The sequence below is a fragment of the Heloderma suspectum genome, chromosome 3 (assembly GCF_057233095.1).
Source record: "Heloderma suspectum isolate Gila_16-S chromosome 3, 16-S_ref, whole genome shotgun sequence".
In the NCBI taxonomy this organism is placed as follows: domain Eukaryota; kingdom Metazoa; phylum Chordata; class Lepidosauria; order Squamata; family Helodermatidae; genus Heloderma; species Heloderma suspectum.
In genome coordinates, this window is record NC_139460.1 from 272,566,237 (window position 1) to 272,585,244 (window position 19,008).

A 19,008-nucleotide genomic window follows, 5' to 3' on the forward strand; every position below is an offset into this window, starting at 1 on the left:
AAACAGCTCTAAACAGAAAGTGAAAATATCCACACTATCAGGTCAAGAGACAGGAGTAGAACTCTTTGGCATGTGGATCATGCCTATTAGCCATCCTTACTTTGGAAAGTGCTCCACTCAAGCCTTCCTTTGCACTCTCTAGCACATCCTTTTCCAGCATGGCCTGATTCAAAGACTCCTTGACAGTCACCAGCTCTTTCTTCAGGGCCGACATCCTTTCTTCCAGGTGCTCCAGGGACCTTTGCCTGAGTAAGAAGAAAAGGTCTCACTCTGCCATGCACCTTAACCAATCAGCAATTCATTTATTTGATTTTATTTGTACCCCACCTTTCTACCAAAATTGGCCCTCAAGGCAGCTTACAGTCACTGATAAAAACAATAAGCAAATACATTAAAATACAATTAGATTAAAAACACAACAGAATAAAAACAACATCCAGCACAACAGACCAGCTTACACACCAAAGCCTCGCTTGAATAAAGCTGTCTTTGCCTGCTGGCGGAAAGACATTAGAGAGGGAGTGAACATGGCAGGGAGTTCCACAGTCAGGGAGCAGCCACTGAGAAGGCCCTTTTTTGTGTTGCCACCAAATGTGCAATAGTGTCATTAGGGAAGGACTTTGGGGCAGACATCCAAGGACCCACTATGCACAAGAGGCCCCAAACATAGCAAGGCTGTCTTACCACATTTAATTAATTAATTAATTACATTTCTATACTGCCCCATAGCCGAGGCTCTCTGGGCAGTTCACAACAAATGTGTATTTTGAGGTAATACACATTATCATCTCAAGAGGGGAGCTCTAGTAAGACTATTAAGTCCAGAGTCTTGCCACTGTTTGCTGATACTCCACATTAATGAAACGCAGGATTAGCCAACTCCATCCAACTCCCCAAGTTTAAGAATATGACAAAGTATCATGATGTCCTCTTAACACCAGTATGAAGTACAGAGGGAGGAACGCCTTGCACATTCCAATGCTAGCAACACAGCTGCAGCACCTCACCCTCTCTCCAGCTCCTTCCTCGTTCTCTCCCTCTCCTTAATCACATCCTCCTTCTGCTCCTCCAGGAGCTTTCGCTGTCTCTGCAGCTCTCCATTCATGGTCTTCAGCCGCTCCACTTCCAGATGGGAAGAATCAAGCTGCTGAGTCAAGCTTTCCGCTGCCACCTCCAGGGCCTCCTTCTCCCTAAAGAGTGATGAGAAAACAAAACATGAGCAACTTGGGGCCAAGACAATGCAGCCCATGGGACAGGCCCCAGCTTGTCAGGGTAGAAGTATATGCTCTGCTTCCTTTGCATGCCTTCAAACCCCAACCACCACTACTCTTTTGCAAAGCAGGGCTGGGTGTTACTTTCTAGCAGAGAAGAAGCAGGTGGGAGGAAGGTGCTTAATCCTCTCCTCACCCACCACTTTTCCTTACAACTCCTTGCCTCTGCTCCTTTTCCCCCCAGGTGCAATGGGAATATAGGCCTGGGACCCCCTGGTGAAGAAAAAGCAGCTGGGGGAGATAATTGGAGGGGAAAAGCAGTGAGTGAGGGAAAGGGTTAAGCAGCCTCTTACCACCTGCCCTTATCAAGGCTTGCCAGCCCTGTTTTGCAAAGGAAAAGTGGTGGTTGAGCTTTGAAGACATGCACTGCAGGCTGGATATGTTCTGCTCCGAGTTCTTTCAGCATTTGAAATCTGAGCAAGGAATAGGGTGGGTGGGGGTGTCTGAGGGTGATCTCTGGATATAGTAACTGAATGTGGGATGTCCAGAGAGTATGGTGTCCATGCAACAATGCATGAGAAAAGACTGGAACAAAGAAAAGTCTCCAACTAATTAACTATAAAAAAACCAAAGAGTCCTTTTTAATAGCTCACTTGCCAAACCATGGCCATGTTCAGACAAACAAACCTTTTTCTAACTGATACCGGAAAGGTGCAAGCCTCAGGCTCATGCATACCCTCACCCTGCCTTCATCCCACCCTCCTAGTAATGCATAATAATGTGTTCATCTATGTTTGGAATCTACCCGAACCTGCTATGCACACCTGGGTGGAAAGAAGAATACAGATATAGGGTTCAGGGGCATCCCAGGGGTACAGACAAAACCAGTATTCTCATGATTCATACTTCACTTTTTAACCAGGGAGAATGGTACAGAGCACATATGAGCCCACAATTCTCTCCTCTCATACCACATAGAAAAATTGGTAAGTGTTTGTCTGAACAGGGCCTATATACAATTGCTGAATAGCATTCACCACTCAAAGACTATAGGATCTATCTGGTTTGTTTTTGAGCTGCCTGTTTCAATGTCCTATTCATTAGAATTGCTGTTGTTTTATAAAAGTTAATAGCTGTCTCATAGAAAGGCCTTGAACATACAGCACAAAATATTTCTCAGCAACAGGGGACAGAAAGACAGAAACAGTTTTGGAAGGCCATCTATTCAAATTGCAACCCAAAGGCAGGACTCTCATAACCTGCAATTGAGATTCAAATGTGATGTAATAGGAGAGCAGGTACTTATTACATCACATTGGAATCTCAATTCAAATTGGAGGGGGAAAGCAGTGAGTGAGAAAAGGGTTAAGCAGCCTTTTCCCGCCTGCCCTTATCAAGGCTTGCTGGCCCTGTTAGGAAAGGTATCTGCAGCAAAACTACCTTCAGATGATTCAAGTGAAATAACCAAACCAAAAAAATGCAGCAAAAGGCAAACAAAACACCACTAACAAGAAGTGGAAGGTTTCTTCCAATTATAATGTAGCAGAAATTACTTTCCACCTTCAAAGAAGGTGACCAATCAGACTCTTGATTATGATCAAAACCTATCCACCCCATTACTTCCAAAATAACATTTTATTGGGTACCATTCCATGCTACACAACAACCTTCCTAGGATAAATTTATTACACAGATGCTCTTATGTGTGTCCAATCTAAATAATAGCACTGTAATACTGTTGGGGGCTAGTGTGGAGAGGCATTTGATAACCTTTTGGCAGCAATGAATGCTGATGCATGTTATTCCCAAGGCCATGTTTAATCATCACTTTAATAATCATTTTTCATTTCCTTGGCTGATGATCACAATGGAAAGTGGTGTGGAGGAGTGAAATTTCATCATCAGAACAGAAGATCCCTTTATATTAATATGGAAAAGTGGATTGTACAATATTCTTCATCTACCCACCAGCCAGGGCCAAACTATATAATTAAGGTGGTACCCATGGGTAGGCTGTCACCACCATCAGCCATTTCAGCAGGCTGTACAGACGGGCCATAATGAGAGTGGGAAGTGGGGTGGCTTCATCAGCACTGCTGAAAGACCACATCCATGAAGGCTCTTCGCCCCTCTCAACTGTCACCAGCAGCAGCCATTTCAGCAGGCTGAGCTGAAGGAGATGAGAGGGAGAGCAGGCTATTCCACCAGCCCTGCTGAAGAACTACTTACATTTTTCCTCTACCCTTCATCACTTTTTCCCTGTGTGTCATGTCCTTTTAGATTATCAGCCTATGAACAGGGATTGTCTTATTTTACTGGTTGTATGTAAGCTGCTCTGGAAGCCTTTTTTGGCTGAGAGTGGGATAAAAAAAACTTTAAATACAGTCAGGGCCAGAAATATTGGAACAAGGATAACTGTTTTGGCAGTTGGCCTCTGTACACCACCACACTGAAGTTGAAAGGAAACGCACCCAGATGGGAGTGAAGTCAGGACTTTCAGCTGTAATTCAAGGGGTTTGACAAAAGTGGGGCACTAACCATTCAGGAAGGACAGCCAGTGGCATACACACACACCCATCGTTGGTGGCTCATAAGTAATGGAACAAACCAACACCATTTCAAACTTGAGGATCGCCTTTAATACCTGGATGATAATCCTTTGCAGTCAATGACTGCCTGAAGTCTGGAACCCATGGACATGACCGAATGCTGAATTTCCTCCTTCAAGATGCTTTGCCAGGCCTTTACTGCAGCTGCCTTCAGCTGCTGCCTGTTTGTGGGTCTTCCTGCCTTCAGTCTTGTCTTCAGTAGGTGAGAAGCATGCTCTATAGGGTTGAGATCAGGTGACTGACTTGGCCATTGAAGAACATCCCACTGCTTTGCCTTGAGAAACTCTGGGGTAGGTTTTGCTGTATGTTTTGGGTCATTCTCCATCTGCAATATGAAGCGGTGTCCTATCAGTTTGGCAGCATTCCGCTGAATCTGAGCAGAAAGTATAGTCCTATACACTTCAGAATTCACCCTGCTGCTTTTCTCAACAGTCAGGTCATCAATAAACACCAATGATGCAATTCCATTGGCAGCCATACATGCCCATGCCATAACACTGCCTCCACCATGTTTGACAGATGATGTGGTATGCTTTGGATCATGAGCTGTTCCTTTCCTTCTCCATACTTTTCTCTTCCCATCATTCTGGTACAAGTTAATCTTGGTTTCATTAGTCCAAAGAATTTTATTCCAGAACTGGGCAGGCTTTTTAGGTGTTTGCTGGCAAAGGCTAATCTGGCCTGTCTGTTCTTGAGCATCACCAGTGGTTTGCACCTTGTTGTGAAGCCTCTGTATTTACTTGCATAAAGCCGTTTCTTGACTGTAGATGTTGACAATGACATGCCCACCTCCTCAAAAGTGTTCTTGACCTGGCTAGATGTTGTGAAAGGGTTCCTCTTCACCATGAGCAGAATTCTACGGTCATCCACTTTAGTTGTCTTCTGTGGTCTGCCAGGCCTTTTGCTGTTGCTGAGCTTGCCAGTTAATTCCTTCTTTTTCAGGATGTTCCAAACTGTTGTGTTGGACACTCCCACTGATTTTGCTATCTCTCTGATGGGTTTATTTTGTTTCCTCAGCCTAATGATGGCCTCCTTCATGTGCATGGACACCTCTTTGGACCTCATGTTGGGAGTTCCAGTGAACAGCTACCAAATGCAAATATAACACTCAGAACCACCTCCAGGCCTTTTATCTCCTTGATTGGTCATGGGGTACCCAGGAAACAGGCCACACCTGGCCATGCAGCTGCTTGTCAGCCATTTGTTCCATTACTTATGATCCACCAATGATGGGGGTGTGCATATGCCACTGGCTGTCCTTCCTGAATGGGTAGTGCCCCACTTTTGTCAAACCCCTTGAATTGCAGCTGAAAGTCCTGACTTTGCTCCCATCTGGGTGTGTTTCCTTTCAACTTCAATGTGGTGGTGTACAGAGGCCAACTGCCAAAACTGTTATCCTTGTTCCAATATTTCTGGCCCTGACTGTAAATAAATAAACATACAAAAGCTACCTTTTAGCAAGTCAGACCCTTGCTCCATCTAGATTAGCATTGTCTACACTGACTGGAAAAGGCTCTCGAGGGTTTCCACTTTTCTCAGCCCTGCCTGGAGATGCCAGAATTGCTATATGCAGAGCGTGCACTCTGTACCACTGAGCTATGGCCCCTTCCCAGATGTGACGGGACGTGCACCATAGGGAACATTTCCAGTTGCCAATACATCACTCCAGAGGGAGATGGCTTCCTTTCTAACATACGAATTTGAAGGTCACAATCTGCATAGCCATTAGAATGGCCGAGACAGAGCCTTGTCCCTTGAGACTGTTAGCAGATCTGGAGCCTCCCTCTTTCTCTCTTCCTTCACCTTTCTAGATTCTCCACCGAGGATTTCCAGCGTTGCAGTTCCCGCCTGCAATCCTCCAGCATCCGGGTCAGCTCCTCACATTCCTGCCTCTGTTCCTGCAGCCGCTGTTTTGCTGCCTTTGTTTCCTGCTGGCAGTCAGACAGCTGCTTCTTGAGAGATCCCAGGGCATCCCGGCAAGACTCCAGCTGCACGTGCAACTCCTGTTCAGAAAAAGAGGGATCAAGCAGGGGGCTCCTTCCACGTCACAAAACACACTATACACAGGGTATCAGACACCCCATTTAAACAGATGAGCCAAGTGCTGTGATCAACACCTCCACCCACCCCGAGAAGCCAAGTCTCTACAGCAAGAGAAGCTGGGTCTGCAAAAATAAACACTGAAATCCACGTTTGGGATACACTGAAAAGCATGTGAAAGACGCAGCCAGTTTCTTGGCCTCCATCATTTGGCCATACTGTCATTCTGACAGGCAGCACTGGGGGATGTATACACTGTTAGAGCCAGTCCAAAAAGTTGTGGCAGCTGTTGCCCTGCCATGCAAAGATTGGGATGGGGAAGGGAAGGCCTTCTGGTCCTCTCCCCCTTTGGCAGCAGCTGCATCAAGTGGCACAGGGCCTGAGGGAAGGAGGTATCCTCCTCCCTATTTGGTGAAACCTCTTATAGAGACTATTTATTTATTTATTTATTTATTTATTTATTTCATTTCTATACCTCCCAATAGCCAAAGCTCTCTGGGCGGTTCACAAAAACTAAAGACTAGGAGGGCAAGGGACGAGTCCTAGGAGGGAAAGTGGAGAATTTGCAAAGACGCCAAGGTAATTTGTTAGTTTAATTATTCCAGAACAAAACAAATGACCAACAGTGGTGCATCCAGTTTATACATTTTTGGATTTTTAAAGAAAAATATAAACATATAAACCTCACTGAGGTTTGTCTTATTCCTGGTTGGTTATGGCTCAGTTTATAAATGGCATTGTAGCATACTCTTATTTGTTACTGAAGCTGGTGTTTTCTGCTGAAATGTTTCACATTTTAAAGTATTATATATATTTTTAAGATCTAAAAAATTATAAACTGGATGCGCTACTGTTGATCATCTGTTTTGTTTTAGAGTGCTGTGTCATGCACATTGCATCACCTACATATCTGTTTAATTCTTCATTACGTGTCTATCCCACCTTTCCTCCAATTAGCTCAAAACAGCATACACGGTTTTCTCCTTCCACCATCTTATCCTCACAATGACCCTCTAAGGTAGGTTAGGCTAAGAGATAGTGACTGGTCCAAGTTCATCCAGTGAGCTTCATGGCTGGGAGGGGGTTTTAACCTGGGTTTCCCCAGTGCTAGTCTGATGCTCTAACCCAACCCTCCCCAACCTGTTGACCTCCAAATGCGTTGGACTGTAATTCCTGTCATACCAGGCCAGCATGGTCAATGGCCATGCTGACTAGGAATGATGGGAGCGACAGACCAGCACATCTGGAGGGCATCAGGTTGGGGAGGGCCACTCTAACCCTTATGCCACAGTGAAAACTGACACAAAGAAGGGAAGGAAGTGGCTTCTCAGATAGAAAGGGAGAAGCTATGATGTGTGGAACTAGACATGAGGGCAACAGTTCTGGGTCGCCAAACACACTGTGACCACTGAACAGCTCTCTCTCTCTATGAAGGTGGGAGATATCACACAGAGGAGCAGAATGTGGGAAAAGGCTGGTGAGGACTTCCTCCACCCACTGCTTTCCCCCACACACAACCCCACCACCAAGACATCTTGCTCCTGTCTGGGCTTGCTTCCACCCACACCTGGCTAGGAGAAGAGCAGCTGGGGAGAAGAGATGCAGGCGCAGGGAGTGTTCAACATAGGCAGTAATGCTTTTCCCTGTGAAATCACCCTCCACTTTGCCACGGCTGTTCGGCACAGCCGTTCAGCACAGCCTGCGATCAAAGACACAGGTCTGCAGCAGTCACATCTAGTTCCATCCCCCCAGTTCTAAGGATGTTGGAGAACTCCACAATGGATTCAAATGAGTTTGGATTTTTATGAATCTGACCCGCAGATTCTGCAGCGGACCAGCTTTTTTCAAGTCTTGTGGACTGATTTTTCCACTTTGGGGGGAGATATGCACTAATTTGCATTAGCGCAAGTTTTCATTAGTGCTAATGCACACGAGCGCAAATGTGCTAATACAAATTAGTTAATGCGCATTAGCACTGTTTTATAGTACTAATCTGCACAAGTGTGCATTAGCACAATGCGAATTAGCACAAGTAGAATTCTGCTAAAAAAAATCTGATTCCATCAATGAGCAGATAATGGAACAATAGACGCCTGACAATACGTGAAACAGATGGAATGGATTTAGCAAAATCTGTACATCCCTACAAAATTACACAGGAGCTACCTTGAGAAGTTCTTCTTGCAACACAGGAAAGATAACATAATCTGGTGAACATATATATATATATATATATATATATATGTTCACAGATATGAAATCTGATGGTCCATGATGTTTATATGTGAATGTGGGCCATCCCAGACAAATGTTGCGCATGTGGAAAACTCAGAAGCACACTGGTGAATAATGACAGCCAGCTAAATGCAATTGTCAGGATTTACTTATATATGTCTGAAAAGATATCTATTCCCATGCATTCACAAAGTTCAGCTGGAATGACCAGCATACATATGTGAATATCAGTAGTTACTGCATTTTGGACATTCACTGCAACACAAGTTAGGTGCTCCCTGCTTCCCTGAGCAGTAAAGAAGTCCAGATAATTTAGTTTCCTTTGAGAGAGTGAATTGGACTTTTACGGGGTTTAATTTACCAATATACTAGGGCTGAATGGTGTCCGCCCCTGCACCGTGCACTTCTCGAAGCATTTGTCCCCAGTGAATATGAGGGAGGCAGAACACTGGCGACTTTGCAGGAAGGTGAATGTTGCCACACATCTGGGTGGAGGGGTAACTTACAGTTTTAAGAGGTGGTCCAGGGTTGGTTCACTTATTTGTTCTTTCTTTTATAGTAAATGTAGCTAAACTGCTGCTCCAAGTGGTAGCTTAGTTGCATACAGTAGCCCGGCTACTAAGTGCTTTGCAAATAGGGCTTGAATGCCCCTTGGGGTAATGCTATATCATGGGAGCCACCATCTTTTTACCCCAAGAATGATGTGGTGGCTTAGCTACTTTTACTGTAAAAGAAACAAAACCTGGACCACCTTGTAAAACTGTAAGTGCGCCCTGCCCAAATGTTCACCATCCACCCCAAATGTCAGGGAGAGTTCTTACTTCCCAAGCCCTACGTCACCAAAAAAAGCTGCCCCAAATATTTCGTCCCAGCACAAATATATACAAGTGGAGCATATTGGAAGCAAATAAGGCAGACTTTCCCAACCTAGTGCCCTCCATATGTTTTGTACTACAACACCCAGCATTCTTGAACATTGAGCATGTTGGCTGGGGCTGATAGGACTTAGTCCAAAACATTTGGAGGACACCAGGTTGAGGAAGGCTGGAATAAAGCATTCCTACAGCAGGCAGCAAATACCTTTAGGCTGTAATCCTATGCACACTTACCTGGGAGTAAGCCCTATTGAACTAAGTGGGGCGTACTTCTCAGTAGACCTGCACAGGATTGTACTGTTAAGAGTCCCAGAGACAGTCCCCATGCCCTCAAGAGTTTCTTCTCCAGTCAATGTACAGCTCGCTTTCTCCAACTCCAACACCACAAACTAGGCCCAAACTCTCTCTAGCTGTCTCTGTTCTCCCCCCGAAGGTCAGATGGGTGTACCAGTCCAAAGGCTAGAGCAAAACCATAGGAATAGACCCATTCACTGTAGCCAAGACAGCCTAGACTCCTAACACTATATATAGTCTGTTTCAATACATTGAGTTTGCATTTTTACACATATTTTGAAATAAGTGTCAGTTATTATGAGTTGCTGTTTTTAATCATAGATTAAAATCAGGGTATCCAACCTGCTCACGTTGCTGTGATTTCTGAATAGCAGCCTTCACAGCTTGCAGTGCCACATTCTGACATGATGGAGAGTGTATCCGGGATGGTGATGTCCGCTGGTGATGAGGAGAGCTAGAGCGTAAAGGGGAGGTTTGCCAGATGGTGTCTTCATCTGATGCAGCTTTGGCACTTTCTAAGGAGATGAAGCCTGTGCTCCTGGATTCAGACAAAGCCAGCTAGGAGGAAAGTAGCAAGGAAGTGAATCCTAGTCAAGCCAATCACAAGTTACTGCATATATTCTGCTACAAAACTAGACTCGGGAAAGCTTCGAAGTCGGAATTCCAACATCTCTTAATTATTTATAAAGAGATGTTGGAATTTCAGGTGACATTATGGAGGGCAACAAAATATATTTTAAAAGCAGGCCCATATTTATAATTCCATCTTATGGTTACATATAAGGGTAGTTCAACGTAGACAATAATATCATTTGCTAATTTTGCTGTCATTTTCTTCTGGTATTTTAAAATGCCTGCTCTCTATGGTATAGCTTTCTACCACTGCAGTAACATTATAAAATGAAAAGCAGTGCCTTAAAGCTGTATTTAAGCAATTGGCTGCTAGTTTTCGCACGCTGGCCTCTAGACTGATAGTTATTTAGCCTTGTTGGGATCTCAGATCAGCACTTTGGGGCCCTGTGTGTTACATTCTAGAGGACAGCTGTTTGGATCTCAAATTTAGCTCAGCTCTGGGCTGTTCTTTTGCTGCCAAAGGCATGTTAGTCAAGTGGGAAGGCCCGTGTGCAAACAAAGAGAGGCCGAGGGCCATGTTTCTGCTCATGGACATGTAGAGTGATTATGCTGCAAGCAATTCCTCATAGGGGAGGGGAACTTGTGGTCCTCCAAGTGTTTTGGCCTACAACTCCCATCAGTCCTGGCCAGCATAGGGGTCATGGGAGTTGTAGGCCAAAACTTCTGGCGGGCCACAAGTTGCCCACCCCTGCTCCAAAGGAAGATCTAGCGCCTTCCCTTCACTCAATATCTCATTATGAGAGGCAAGTGCAGTAACTTGCCTGTGCAGTCTGAGGCCATGGAAATGTGGGATTTCAAAATATTATGGTTGCTTTTCATTATTTATAAAGTGCCTAAAGGTACAGAAAATAGGGAAAGTTGCCTCTCCTCCTTGAGGCCTCTTGATTACAGGCAAGTAAAGCCCCTGCCTATACAAAGCTGGACAAAACATCAGATGAAAACCCCCTCTGATATGGGATGCTGACTTATATGTCACCACAGGGTTCATTTCCATATTTATTTAGTTTTTAAATTGCTGCCAATCAGTTACAAAGTCCATGTAAGACCTATGAACCAGCAAGTCAGCCCTGCTGCAGATACGCCTGAAGGCTCCTAGGTACTAGCACAAAAAGTTCATTCTTAGCACAATTTATAATTCTATAGCACAATCCACTGGGAATTTTGTGCAAGCCCCCAAACGCCCTCCCTCTTTGCCAGACAACAGCTCCCATTCATTTCAATGGGGCTTGTGTAAGGGAACTTCCTAGTGAACTGTGTATCAATTTCTATTAAAAATGTAGGTGTCTACCATCAAATTATATACAGTGAGCCACAGCCATCTTGGGATTGCATAACTACTTAACTGGATTATACTGTAGATCGCCCTTCCCCAAGAGGAAGCGGCTGTGGTTCAGTGGCAGAGCACATGCTTGGCATGCAGAAGGTCCCAGGTTCAATTCCCGGCATCCCCAGGTAAAGCTGGAAGAACTCCTTTCTGAAGCCCTGGAGAGCTGCTGCCAAGTCAGTGTCGACAATACTGGGCTGGATGGACCCATGGTCTGACTCAGAAGTTAGCTTCCTATATTCCTAAACTGGTGCCATCTGGATATGGCCATGCTGGCTGGGTAGGATGGGAGTTGCCATCCAACACATCTGGAGGGCAGCAGGTTGGGGGAGGCTGCTGTAGATGGAAAATTTCACACACCTTTGTGATGCTGTTCAAGCTATGTTGCAAAGATTCAATTTCCACTTTCAGGTCCTTTGCCTCTTCTAGTTCTCCAGTCTTACTGGCCTCCTAGTGTTCAAAGATAAGCAGTTTCTCAGAAACAGTCATGGAGAAAGAGCAGAGAAAGTATGACAGGGCAAGTGTGTGAACCAGTGTGTCAGGCTGAGCCTGTGCATCTTTGTAAGAACCTTTATGTGTTGGTAAAGGTAGGGGTGTGTGTGTGTGTGTGTGTGTTTGAGAGAGTGACAGGAAGAGGTTTGTGGGTACGTGTACCAATTTCTGAATGTCCATTTTTAGGGCAGAGATGGTCTTCTCTTTCTTTGTGTTCTGTTCTTTAAGTTTATCTCCTAAAGTGGTCAGCTCTGTAATCCTGAAAGACACAAAACAGACATAGGTGGCAGATTGAAACTACTAGTGCCCACTAGTACTTCAATTTTTCACTCATGAAATTTTATTTTATTTTGAAATAACGTTAACAAAATAAAGGCAACCAAGAGAAGAAGAATGTACATAATAATAAATCAAAATCACTAATGAAACAAAGGAATTCACTAATTATACATCGTAGTCTATAACAGATATGCTTATGGAACATCTACAATAAAATGACTTAAGTAAGAGCTCAGTATGTAATGAAAGTAAAAATACAAGTTATACAACATACAAAAGGAGTGTGTATACATGTATGTCATTTTGTGTGTTTGTAGGTATTAATCAGAAAAAATACAGCAATTGTACTTTGCTGGAACTTTATCAAAAGTTTGAAGTACCTCAGCATAGGAAATGAATAAAAATCATGGTTCCATAATATCATTCTTCAAGTTAGAATTCCTTGCTCACTGCACTTGCTGAGTACGTTTATACATTATTTAATTATTTAATGTGGAGTATTATTATTTAATGCTGAGTAAGTTTATACATTAATAGTCTCCCAAATTTTATGAATCCACTGCTCTTTGTTTGGTTGTTTGGGGGACTTCCAGTTACATGCTATACATAACTTTGCAGCTGTATACAATTGCTTAAGAAGGTCTTTATGCAGGAATCCATGATCATTAGATTAAAAAAATGAAGTAGCATTTACCAGTGGTCTAACATGAAGAAATTCATGACAGTAATCAGCAACCATGTTCCAAAACAACTTTTTCCAACAAATTCCTAGGTCAAATGTGGCCCTTATAACTTCCCCACAACTGACTACCCCCTCCCAGGCTCTACCCCCTTTTTTGGGAGAAGAGAGCCCTAAAAGGTGAATCCGCTGGCATGGAGACTGGCACTCCATCACCTCTCCACTGTTTCCTGCTAGGTGGGTTGTCTGCTCCAGCAGGCGAGCGCTAGGGAATATGAGGCCCTTGCTGCTGAGGGTGCTGGTCCCTTGAGGGAATCCGGTTTGGGGGCTGCTGTCTCTGAAGTCTCCAGCTTGGGGGTCTTTGGCTCAAGGGGCTCCTGGCTATTGGGTTCAGGCTTGGTGTTGAGCCCAGTTCTGGCGCCATATTCCCAGCTTGCATCCTGGGCTCTCCCAAGCTGGCTGGCCCCTCTTCCTTTGTCAACCAGGTTTTACAGTCTATGAAACAACAAAAAAACCTGCAGAACCTGTTTGCGAACCTGTTGGCAAAAGTGGGATGCCCTAGACACTACTCTCTCATTTAAACCACCTTCCTTTCTTTGTCTGTCTGCTCTGCTACAACATTCTTTATGGTGCGAGGATTCACAGAGCTAGAGCAGCCTTTCCCAAGCTGGTGCCCTTCAGATATGTTGGACTACAATTCCCAGAATCTCCCCAGCTTGGGAAAGGCTGAGCTAGAGAGAGAGGCTGATTCTCTGTGTAGACATAGAACAAGGAAAGAGTAGGTCTTTTAAGACAGGTGTGGGGAACCTCTTTCGCCCCAAGGGCCAAATTCAATTTTGGGGAAGCTCTCAGGGGCTGCATTCCATTGGTGGGCAAAGGCACAATGGGGTGGGGCCAAAGATACAAAATAATACCAGCATATTGTACCTTAAAAGTCTTAGTGCCAGTAACTAAGCCTTAGGAGAGGCATTCATCTTTTTAGAATGGGGAAAAAACTACACAAAAGTCCAGGAAACCACCAAGCCATCAGTTGTTGAGGGAAAAAGGGCAAGGCCAGGGGAAGCGGGCATTCATTAATTCATTAATTCATTCTATTTCTATTCTACCCCATAGCCGAAGCTCTCTGGGCAGTTCACAAAGATTAAAAACCATTAAAATACATTATATAAAATATAAAAACCATTCACATAATGACATAAAACAAATAAGATACACAATAGCAACATATATCGAAAACAATTTAAAAACAATCAGCCAAAGACAATGAAGAGACTCATTATATGCTGCCAAATGCCAGAGAGAAGTGGGCAGTTTTAACTTGGCGCCAAAAAGATGACAATGTTGGCACCAGGCGGGCCTTAGGGAGATTATTCCATAAATGGGGAGCCACCACTGGAAAGGCCCTCTCCCTTGTTGCCACCCTCCGAGTCTCCATCGGAGGAGGCTCCCAGAGGAGTGCCTTAGATGTAGAGCACAATGTATGGGTCAGTTCATGCCAGGTGAGGCGTTCTGTCAGCTACTGTGGTCACAAGCCATGTAGGGCTTTATAGGTCAAATCCAGCACTTTGAATTAGGCTCAGAAGCATACAGGCAGCCAGTGCAAGCGGGCCAGAATCAGTCTTATATGTTCAGACCTTCTGGTCCCTGTTATCAATCTGGCTGCTGCATTTTGCGCAATCTGCTGCTTCTGAACTGTCTTCAATGGCAGCCCCACGTAAAGCGCATTGCAGTAATCTAACTTGGAGGTTACCAGAGCATAGACAACTAAAGCCAGGTTATCCCTGTCAAGATAGGGGGGTAGCTGGGCCACCAACCAAAGTTGGTAGAAGGCACTCTGTGCCACCGAGGCTACTTGACAAAGATGGCTCCAGGAGTGACCCCCAAGCTACGAACCTGCTCCTTCAGCGGGAGTGCAACCCCATCCAGAACAGATTGGGTGGCCTCCATCTGGTCAGCAGAACCACCCACTAAGAGCATCTCAGTCTTGTCTGGATTGAGTTTCAGTTTATTAGCCCTCATCCAGTCCATTGTTGCAGCCAGGACTGATTTAGCACGTCCACAGCCTCACCTGAAGAAGATGAAAAGGACAAATAGAGCTGTGTGTCATCAGCATACTGATGACAGCGCACTCCAAAACTCTGGATGACCACGCTCAATGGTTTTGTGTAGATGTTGAATAACATGGGGGATAAAACAGAGCCCTGCGGAACCCTGTACTGGAGATTCCACGGAGCTGAGCAATATCCCCCAAATACCACCTTCTGGAGCCAACCTTCCAAGGAGAAGTGAAATCACTGCAATGCAGTGCCTCCAACACCCAACTCAGACAATCGCCCCAGAAGGATACCATGGTTGATGGTATCGAAAGCCGCTGAGAGATCAAGGAGAATCAACAAGGTCACACTCCCCCTGTCTCTCTCCCGACATATGTCATAATACAGGGCGCTCAAGGCTGTTTCCATGCCAAAATCTGGCCTGAACCCCGACTGAAATGGATCTAGGTAATCAGTCTCATCCAAGAGTGTTTGGAGCTGGTTGGCAACCACCCGCTCAAGCACCTTGCCCAGGAAAGGAACGTTTGCCACTAGCCTAAAATTATTAAGATTTTCCAGGTCCAGGGAGGGTTCCTATAGGAGTGGTCTCACCACCGCCTCTTTGGGGCAGCCCAGGACCGCTCCCTCTTGCAAGGAGGCATTTATCACCCCCCTGGCCCAGCCAGCTGTTCCTTCCCTGCCAGTTTTTATAAACCAAGAGGGGCAAGGATCCAATATGGAGATGGTTGCATGAACCTGTCCAAGCACCTTGTCAACATCTTCGAGCTGTACCAGCTGAAACTCATCCAAGAAAACTGGACAAAGCTGTGCTCTGGACATCTCACCAGATTCATCTGTTGTAAGACTGGAGTCTAAATCCCAGTAGATGCAAGAGATTTTATCCTGGAAGTGCCTAGCAAAAGAATTACAGCGGGCCTCAGATGGGTCTACAGTCTCCTTAAGGCTAGCATGTAATAGGCCATGAATGACCCTGAAAAGCAACGCTGGGCAGCATATGGAAGACGGAATGGAGGCAGTGAAATGTTTTTTTTGCCACCCTCACTGCCCCTGAGTATACCTTACCATAGGCACACACCAGGGTTCGATTGCACCTACTAGTTCTTCTCCATCCGTACTCAAGCCGTCTCCTATTTTGTTTCATTGCTCTCAGCTCTGAGGTATACCATGGAGCAGTACAAGCTCTACTCAGGAGATGGCGCTCAGGAGCAATCATGTCAACTGCCTGGGTCATAGGGATGTCAGAGAATTCTGCCGCGGATCTCGGTGAGGCTGAATGCCAGTGCATTCGGCCCCCTGAAATCCGTGGCGGAATGAAGCCCCCCGCCCCACGAAAGGCGCGCGAAACGGGATACTTACCTTGTGCCATTCGCGCTGCTTTGCAAATGCCGGCCGCGTCTGCAGCCGCCACTTGCTTCACTATTTTTGCCGTGATAGGCTATGTAAATATTTACGTAGACTATCACGGCAAAAAACCCAGGAATGCAAATGGTGGCTGCTACGCCATTTGCGCTCCTTGTTTTTTTGCCGTGATAGGCTACGTAAATATTTACGTAGCCTATCACGGCCAAAAAACAGGAACGTAAATGGCGTCCGCCGTAGCCGCCGCCATTTGCGTCCGCAGGCTCCACATGGTGCCTGCGAATGCACCCGGCCGGCGGCTCCACGGAGTTGCCGCAGAGCAGAGCTGGCCAGGTTAGGATTTCGGGGGGAGGTGCAGAGTGCCTCCCCCGCACCGCGAATCTCCTCATTGAAAAGGTAAGTGACTTTGTATATCCCTACTGGGTCATTTCTGCATTCCACAGATCAACCAGAGTTTCGACATGAGAACCATCCCTATCAGCTGGAAAGCTCCCCAGAGCCCTCTGGAAACCCTCTGGATCCATTAGCCTCCAGAGGCAGACCATCTTAATGGGACCCCCACCCTTGCAAAGGGGAAAAGATGCCATAAGTCTAAACTTCAGCAAGCAATGATCTGACCATGACAGAGGGACAGAAACGAAGTCCCCCACCTTCAGATCACCATTGCCCTGTCCAGTTGAAAAAAACAAGTCTAGAGTATGCCCTGCTATATGCGTTGGGCCATTGATATGTTGGGACAGTCCCATGGTTGTCAAGGAGACCATAAAATCCTGAGCCGCCCCTGACAAGGTGCCCTCCACATGAATGTTGAGATCCCCCAGAACCAACAATCTGGGGGATCTCAACAGTACACCCGAGACTACCTCCGTCAGCTCAGCTAGGGAGTCTGTTGAGCAGCTGTGTGGGCGGTACACCAACAGAATCCCCCATCTGTCCCAACACAAGGTGCAAACACTCCAGACCAGTAATCACATGGACAGGGAGCCTGCAGAGGGAGATGGAACTCCTACAGACCACAGCAACCCCCCCTCCCTGGCCCCCAAGTCTTCCCTGACGCTGAACCAAGTACCCCAGCGTGCATAGCTGAGAGAGACCAACTCCTCCCTGCTCACGCACTCAGATCTTGGTTATGCATACCAAATCGGCCGCCTCATCCACTATTAAACTATGGATAAGGGAGGTCTTAGTCTGAAGTGATTTGGCATTTAACAGCAGCATCCAGAAGCCTGAGGGCAGGCTGACAGGGCAACCACCAGGCCTGCAGGTGTGGGTGGGGCCAGAAGACGGCACAGCCATTAACCATCTGGGCTGTGGTCCCCTAAACTGGCTAGCCCTTCTCCCAACACTGTATCTCCCTTGACCTGTAACCACACTAATTGGGGCCCCCTCAGGTCCCCCGACTTGGCCCCATACCCTCTCTCCCAGGCACATAACAATTTTTTTGCTGGAGAGCAGCTAACTCCATATATAAAGCTGCAAAGTTAATCAGCCAGATGTTAGAGGGGTGGCCCTTGCGTCCCCCCCAAAGGGACGACCCTGCCTTTGGTGGCAGTGCCTTTGGCGATGTTGTTGCTGGGGTGCTGCCGCCCCACGTCAGGGTGGACAGATAACAAGAGCCGTCCCAGGAACCTTGGGCCCAGCTCCGGGGAACCCCGGAGGGCCAAATTGGGACATTGCGAGGGCCAAACCTGACCCTTAGGCCAGAAGTTTCCCAGCCCTGCTTCTTTGAGCCTTCCTGCCCTTTAATCATCTGTGTTCTGAAGACCAGAGTCAGATCAGCACTCTTCTCACCTGGAGTTTAGTTCTGCCTTTTCTCCATCCCAACGGCTCTGCAACTGGATCATCTCACGGACTTTCTCCCGAAGCTGCTTCTCCAGCAAACAGGCAGAGCTGCTCTCAGAGAGACGCAGGTTGGAATCCAAATTGAGACAGGCAGTGTGGAGGCGGCGAGCAGCTCTTGCCATGTCAGTCCCTGCCTCAGCAAGACCTCTGGTAATGAGGGAGTTAAAACTTTTCTCATTCAGGATAGGCACACATCACCCCCTTCTGTCAATAACCCTTGTTTGTGCCAACAATCCAAGTATTGCCACAGGACTGGGACACCACCAATTGTCAGAAGTCCAGGTTGCTACTTGCGTTCTTTCTTTTTTCTTTCTTTTTTATTATGTGCAAAACTAAAGGGATGCAATCTACCATAGCAAAAACATATTGTTTCCCCCACCTTCAAATTCCCTACAATCACATCCAAAATAATGCTGTTATTTCTCAGATATTTTATATAAAAACATTTAGAAACCAAAACATTCCTTTAAAAAACCAATCCATACAAATCAAGCTTATTTGATTTTCTGTAAATTTATTTATTTATTTACTGTGCTTTTAAACAGCCCAGTAACTGAAGTTCTCTGGGCAGTGTACAATACATTAAAAACGTAAAATACAAACATTAAAACAAAGAATAAAAATGACACAAAATAAAACCAAGATAAACCCAGCAGCAAAGAATATAACCATTCCAGCATGTAAAACCAAGTTAAAACCATCTGTTTATCTGGATTATAATGATATAAAAAACCCTTGTCATCTGATTTCACTGTGTATTTCCCACATGATCCCATCTTATTATAAACCAGTGTAAATGACATGGTTTATAACCATAGTTATTAACCACTCCTGGTAGCCACTGATATTGAGACTTTCCATACAATTGTGGATACCATCATAACCAGCTATTTTCAAACATTACTTATCTCCCTGTTGCCAGCCTGGTTCCTATGTGAGACTGTCCCACATAGGAACATTTGAGCTGGACCCAAATTATACTGAATATGACAAAGATAATATGGCAAATTTGCTGCCAAATAATAAACTAGAAATAAATAACTATTTGAGACAATCTTGCCATACCCATTAAATTGTACCTT

General features: G+C 45.5%; 1 protein-coding gene across 1 annotated transcript in view; it reads right to left on the reverse strand.

Annotated features, from left to right (window-relative positions):
• Window positions 1-19,008, reverse strand: part of CROCC2 (ciliary rootlet coiled-coil, rootletin family member 2) — a 148,074-nt gene that overhangs the window by 90,700 nt on the left and 38,366 nt on the right. The window contains exons 9-15 of the mRNA XM_084842016.1: window positions 17,876-18,073; window positions 11,876-11,972; window positions 11,582-11,671; window positions 9,607-9,822; window positions 5,624-5,823; window positions 1,008-1,190; window positions 101-245 (exon numbers count right to left, since the gene is read on the reverse strand). Coding sequence (XP_084698142.1) covers window positions 101-245; window positions 1,008-1,190; window positions 5,624-5,823; window positions 9,607-9,822; window positions 11,582-11,671; window positions 11,876-11,972; window positions 17,876-18,073 — 1,129 coding nt within the window. The remainder of the gene's footprint in view (window positions 1-100; window positions 246-1,007; window positions 1,191-5,623; window positions 5,824-9,606; window positions 9,823-11,581; window positions 11,672-11,875; window positions 11,973-17,875; window positions 18,074-19,008) is intronic.